Here is a 6,149-nt window from a genome sequence, read left to right as displayed (position 1 = left end):
TGCCAGAAGATTCCCAGAAACCTCAGAGTGGCCGGAGGGCGACGATGTCCCCGTCATGTCCCCAACACAGGCAGGAGCACACGCACAGCTCCCATCGCCACAGCTCCCATCTTCCCTTCTCCACAGAGAGGCACCAACCTTAGAGAACCATCAGTCTGCAGAGGGCTGTCCCCCCAAATCTGGCTCTGTTTTAAGCTTTCTCCTCTCTTACAGGCTTTCTGCGTGTGCAGTCTGTCCCTGGAAGCCACTGGATCCCTTCGGATGTACACATGAATTAGACAAGAAAAATAAAACAGTGGTTAAAAGTTCTCTAACACCCCGTCCTCCTCTCATCTTCTGAAGAGTCAACGACAAACAGACACGGATAAAACTAAACCTGCCCTCCTCCCCACCTCAAGACAACAAGAGTTACTGAGACACGAAACATGTTATCTTGTACCCTCAGGATTACATCTAGAAGGGAAGTTTAGGGGCGCGGGGAGCGCGGGGGGAGGCGGTGTCCGCGGGGCGCAGTCCGCTTAGTTCTTGTACTCAAAAGGCTCGTCCCCGGTTTCATTGAGGAGACACGTGCGGACCAGGGCCTCTGTCACGGCGTAGGGGTCACAGTTGGCGGAGGGCCGGCGGTCCTCGAAGTAGCCCTTCTTCTCGTGGCCCACGTTGCGCGGGATGCGGATGCTGGCGCCGCGGTTGGCCACGCCGGCCGAGAACTCGTTGATGTTGGATGTCTCGTGGAAGCCAGTCAGGCGCCGGGCATTGTCCAGCCCCCCCTTGGGGTCGTAGGCACGGATGTGGTACTGGTGGCGCTTGCTCAGCTTCTCGATGGCCTCCTCGATGTGCCTGCGGAGGGAGGGAGGGACAGGGGACGGCACAGTGAGGCACGGCACGAGCTGAACCCCTCTGTCGTGTCGAGGTGATGACAAGATTCATCGCCGTCCCCAAGCCACTTCGTGACGATGCCTTGTGCCCACAACCCGCTCGGCTGCTCATCCCAACACAGGGTGTCTCTCCACTCCTGCTGCTGACCCAGAAAAAGGGTCCTCGTGGCCAAATCCCACAGGCTCCCCAAGGAGTGCTGTCTGTGAGACACCACCAGTTAAAACTTCCCGCTTCCACCCGCTCTCGGAGGGGAGAGCTCTCAACACTGGAGTTCACAAAGCTCTCAGAGTCATGGGCTGTCCTGTTATGTCAGGGCATCACTAAGATTAAGGCAAGAAAACAGAGCTGCCTGAGGGATGGATCCCCCCACACAGCTCCAGTGACACAGGGTCCCTGACTGCACTCAGCACAGCAGTCCCATGCAGGATCTCTCAGTTTGCACCTTTAGGATGTTCATCTTTTAAGAAAACATGGCAGCCTTGCCCAGACAAAGCAAATGGTCTTTCTCTTTCATCATGGCTATAAAAATATAATTTAAAAAGCCTGGTGCTGAGTTTGTTTGTTTGTTCCCAGCACTGGGAGGTCAGGAGCTGTTAGGGACAGCTGCATCCTGTACTTCCACCAGTACTGCTGGAGCTGTACTTCTGGCTGAATTGCCCACCAAGCATCAAGATGAGAATGTATCGTTATAAAAAAAAATACATATTAAGAAAAACAGAAACCACAAAAAAAAAACAACCACAAAAAAAAAAAAACCCATCCAGAAGTTTGAGATGTCACACCAAGCACCAGAGCAACAAGTCCCGTGTCATCCAAAGCGCTGCAAAATCCTGCAGCCCAGAAAAGAACCCAAACACTTACTTGAGACCTCCTTCTTCCCTCATGCTCTTGGTGCTGAAGTTGGTGTGGCAGCCAGCACCGTTCCAGTTCCCAGGGATAGGTTTGGGATCGAAGGACACCACGACCCCGAAGTCCTCGCACACCCGGTGCAGGATGAAGCGCGCGATCCAGAGGTGATCCCCCATCTCAATCCCTTCGCATGGTCCCACCTGGAACTCCCACTGCAAGGAGGAGGCGTCACGGGCTCAGTGGGGTGGAGACAGGCACCTCCCACCCCCTGATGCTGGGCACAGCCACACAGCTCCCCCTGCCTGGGGCTTTTTCCACGCCACTCTCTCGCTCCATGAGGCGTCTTAGAATGGTTTTACCTGGGCTGGCATCACTTCTGCGTTGGTTCCTCCGATTTTCACGCCGGCATAGAGGCAAGCTCGGTAGTGGGCCTCCACAATGTCCCTGCCATAGGCTTTGTCCGCCCCTACACCGCAGTAATAGGGACCTGCAACAGCACAGGGGAACATCAGCCTCCACAGGGAAGAACGTTGACATTTCATGAAGACCCAGCACTCACAGAGAACTCTTCAAACGCCCCAAGATCTGCTTTTCGTGGAAGAACTTGCAGGGTAGAACGCTGACGGAGAGCAAGTTCCCCCTGAGTTTAAGTCTCCCCCTGAGTTTAAGTCCCCTGCAGACCAACAAACCAAGCAGCAAATTTGGAAGTGGCCAATCCCCACCTCAGCCTTTCTGCAACAAATTTAATCTCGTGGTTAGTTTTTGGCAACCTCCCGCTTTCTACCGTCCACCTTCGGTTCTAGGAACACCTTGGATCCCTCAGCTCAAGCTGTGCCACACAGATTTCAGTTCAAACACTCCTGACTTGGTCCAGGCTCCCAAAAGATTACCTTGGGGTCCAGGGAAGCCATTGGAAGGCCAGCCAAATGGATGTCCATCTGTCCCCAGGAGAGTGTACTCCTGCTCCATCCCAAACCAGGGGTGCTGGTTGGACACCATGTCCATAATCCTCCTGCAGGTGTGCCGGAGATTTGACTCTGGAACGGAAAAGCGACACGAGGCTCATGAGCACCTCCACTCCCCACTTCCACTTATTTTACAGTTTGAGTCCCAGCAACGTTGAAGAATCCCAAGCCCAGCCCTTTGTCCATCACCAGCACTTCCTTTGCCCTGTCCTTTCAAGGCAGGGGTTATTTCTGTGCCACGCTAAGGGCACAGACAGCACTCGGGCAGGTCTCCCATTCCCCTTCCCGGGAACACCACCTCCACCAGGAGAAGGGAGGAGGTCCTTTCATTCACCTGCAGACTGGCGGTTGTATTTGAAGACCTCGCAGAGAACGAGTTTGTTGGGGTCCTTGCGGAAAGGGTCCCGGAACATGGCAGCAGGTCGCAGGTACATGTCACTGTTGGAGCCTTCGGACTGGTAGGTGCTGGAGCCATCGAAATTCCACTCAGGGAGATCTGCAGCAAAGAGAGGAACCAGCCACAGTGATCCAGGGTCCCTGGTCCCCAGGATGGGCTCCCTGCCACCCTCCAGTAAGACAGAGGTGAAGATGGTCATAGGGAATAGGTTTAGTCCCAGCTCAGCTGATTTTGTTCCAAGTGGGAGAAGCAAAAAAAAAACCCAAAACAAGCAAAAAGCCACAGGAGTGCAACTCCCCAGCCACCCTGGGAAATAACAAGTTGCTGGGCCGCTGGCCAAGCCCGAGCGAACAGAGTAGCACTGAGGACATTTCCCATGTCACAACAACCACAAGGATGAGCAAAGCAGCCGGTCCCCTTGGCTAGGAGAGGGCAGACCATGAGCCATCTCCCAGCTGGGGGAATGAGGGGAGCCATGGAATGCCCTCAATCACGCTACCAAGGCCTGAGGAAGAGAGGTGGAATCTCATCTGGAAGGGGAGTGTGGCCCCTCGCCTCCAGGTCAAAACCCAGAACGCCACCCGGGCAATGTTATCTCCTCCATATCCCAGGGGGAAAGAGGGAGGATGGGAAGCACAAAGATTTCCAAGGAGCTGTGCCAACCACTCCCTCAGAGGGAAAAGGGGGAAAGGAGAAAGGGGAAAGAAGAAGAAGAAGGAAAAAAAAAAAAAAAAAAAAAAGGAAAGAAAAAAAGATAATTCTGCTCAGTCACACACAGTATTTTCATTTCATAACTGTCTCCAGCCAGCTCCATGGCAACCTGGGGAAAATCCTAATGCTATTATTGTGTAAGCTGGGACTGTTTGTTCTGAGGGACACAAGCTCTTAATTACACCGGATAGCTCCATTCTTTCCCCTGCACTTTCTTCTGCCAAACTACTTCCGGCCAAAACGAGTACTCGAGAGTCAATGGGCAGCCGAGCCCCTGCCAACAGCCCCCAGCCCCTGCCAACAGCCCCTCCACAGCGGGGACAGCAGCAAGGACGGGCTCCCAGCCCTGAAACTCCCTGAAACTCCACATCTGGAGAGCTGGGAACGCTCCCCTGCGGTATCTGGGGGAAGAGGTAACTGGAAGGGCGCGAGGAGGAATGTCTTCCCCAAAAGCCATCCTTCTGCCACGGGAGGAGAGAAATGGCATCCTTCCTCCACCCGGTGAGGGGCTACGAGTGCTGCACCTGCCCTCTCACCTTCCAGGCTCTTGGGCTCGTGGTCCAGCGTGCGGGTTTTGCAGCGGAGGTGCTCCCCGGTGCCGTCGATCCAGATGTACATGGCCTGGACCTTCTCCCCCTGCGGCAGCTTCATGTACATGTGCTTGATGGCTTTGCTCAGGTGGGAGCTCGCTGAGGTGGCCATGGCTGCGGTCCTGACGAGGGGGTTCCTGCAGGGGGGAAGCACAAACAGCCCCTGCTGTGAGCCCTTTCCTGCGTTGCCACATTTTTCAGCCCCCCCTCCCCACCCCAAGGCCAGGGAGGAGCAAGGGACAGCTCGGGCACAGGGCTGGCTGCCATCTCCAGAGGTTCCCTGTCATTCCTCAGGGAGAGCACACAGCAGATGCCGGCAGCCAGGAAAGCCCTGCTCCAGAATGCCTTCAAAAGAGTCCCATTAATACCCAAACCCCTGCTAATAAACCAGAGCAATAGACTTCCAAAGGGCTCCTTAGCCCCACGTGAACTTTTCACCTCCACGCTCCGCTCCAGAGCGAGGCTAATGCAAGGAAAGCTTAGCTGGGGCTTTCTTAATAGATCTGCATCATCGAGGAGGGTTTTTCTGCCTTCTCAGCCCGGCCGAGGCTATCCAAGCCCGGTCCCAGGGCAGCAGGAGAAGCAACAGGCAGCACCCCAGGCAGCGATGGGGAGGCAGGATGGGCCGGAGTGGCTCTAGGACCAGTGGGTGCGAGCTGCAGCATCCCCAGAGCCCCGGGAGCCGGGCTCCCAGCGCCAGCCAGCCCACTCGCGTCCGACCCACAGCACCGGGCTCCGCGCGTGTTTTCAGGGAGCTGGGAAATGCCAACAGTGTGGAAATGCCGACTGACTCGGGAAGTCGCTCCAACATCCCGTTCGCCGGCGGGGGGCGGGGGGCTCGGGATGAGCCGCCCCCAGCCCACCCCGCTGCGGCTCCCACCGCCGCGCTGCCCTGCCAGGAGCATCCCCCACGCCTGCGACCGAGTCCCAGAGCTACAGGGAGCAGCTGAAGGGGTGGGGGGCTGGGGGGGGGAGGTGAAAGCAAAAAAAACAAACCACCCACAAAAACTGCAAAGGGAATGTTTTCAACAGCAAAACTCAAGCTGCCACTTCCTCCCACCTCCCCTTCCCCCAAAAGGAGGAATTTTCCCTTGGAAGGTCTGGCCGCCGGGGCTGCCTCCCCTGCCCTGCCGTGCACGGAGGGGCTGCGGCGGGTGTTGGGCAGCGGCACCCCCCTGTCCCCGTGTCCCCCCGGGCCGGTACCTGGGCTCGGCGGTGGCTGCGGGCGGGCGCGGGGCTCCCACGCTCGGCTCCCGGGGCCGCGCCCGCCGCCCCTTTATGGCGGAGCAGCGCCGGCCCCGCCGCACGGATTGGGCAGCGGGGCGGGACGGGGGGGACCCGGGAGGGGGGACAGGGCCACCACCCCGCCTCCCTCCTCCTTCCTCCTCCTCCTTCCTCCTCCTCCTCCTCCTCCTCCTCCTCCGCCCGCTCCGGGGGCATCGCGGCCCGGCCGCCCCCGGCAAAGAGGGCAGCGCTGCCGCTTGGCCCCGGCTTGGAGGGGGTGGGTGGGTGCGGAAAACTTTGGGAAGAGGGGGCAGAAAGCGGAGGGTTTGGGTGGGTTTGGGGTGTTTTGAAGGGACCGGAAAAGCAAGCCCTCGTGGCTGGGCAGGCGGGAGCGGATCCAGCGCTTTCCGCAGCGTTTACATGAGCGGCTGCCTTGGCACAGCTCGCAGGGATGGGGACCGGCCGCCCTGGGGTCAGGGGGAGGCACCGGGGCTCCAGCGAGGCTTTGCCTTGGTGCTCACTCTTGGGAAGGGGAAA

At 57.9% G+C, this 6,149-nt stretch overlaps 1 protein-coding gene across 3 annotated transcripts in view; it reads right to left on the bottom strand.

Moving 5' to 3' along the window:
- Positions 1–408: 408 nt before the first annotated feature.
- The window catches only part of GLUL (glutamate-ammonia ligase), a 12,502-nt gene continuing 6,761 nt past the window's right edge, over positions 409–6,149 (bottom strand). For 2 of the 3 annotated variants that reach the window (XM_023931768.2, XM_086901487.1), the window contains 6 exons: positions 4,335–4,525; positions 3,025–3,186; positions 2,616–2,762; positions 2,085–2,212; positions 1,738–1,937; positions 409–837 (listed from right to left, as the gene is read on the bottom strand). In XM_023931768.2, coding sequence (XP_023787536.1) covers positions 519–837; positions 1,738–1,937; positions 2,085–2,212; positions 2,616–2,762; positions 3,025–3,186; positions 4,335–4,525 — 1,147 coding nt within the window. In that variant the 3' untranslated portion in view covers positions 409–518. Of the gene's footprint in view, positions 838–1,737; positions 1,938–2,084; positions 2,213–2,615; positions 2,763–3,024; positions 3,187–4,334; positions 4,526–5,591; positions 5,710–6,149 lie in introns of those variants that run through there. The other variant, XM_086901488.1, reaches the window with a different exon arrangement.

The sequence above is a fragment of the Cyanistes caeruleus genome, chromosome 9 (genome assembly GCF_971803275.1).
Source record: "Cyanistes caeruleus chromosome 9, bCyaCae1.hap1.1, whole genome shotgun sequence".
Lineage (NCBI taxonomy): Eukaryota > Metazoa > Chordata > Aves > Passeriformes > Paridae > Cyanistes > Cyanistes caeruleus.
Note: the sequence above shows the minus strand (reverse complement) of the source record. Positions and strands in the feature narration are given on the sequence as shown.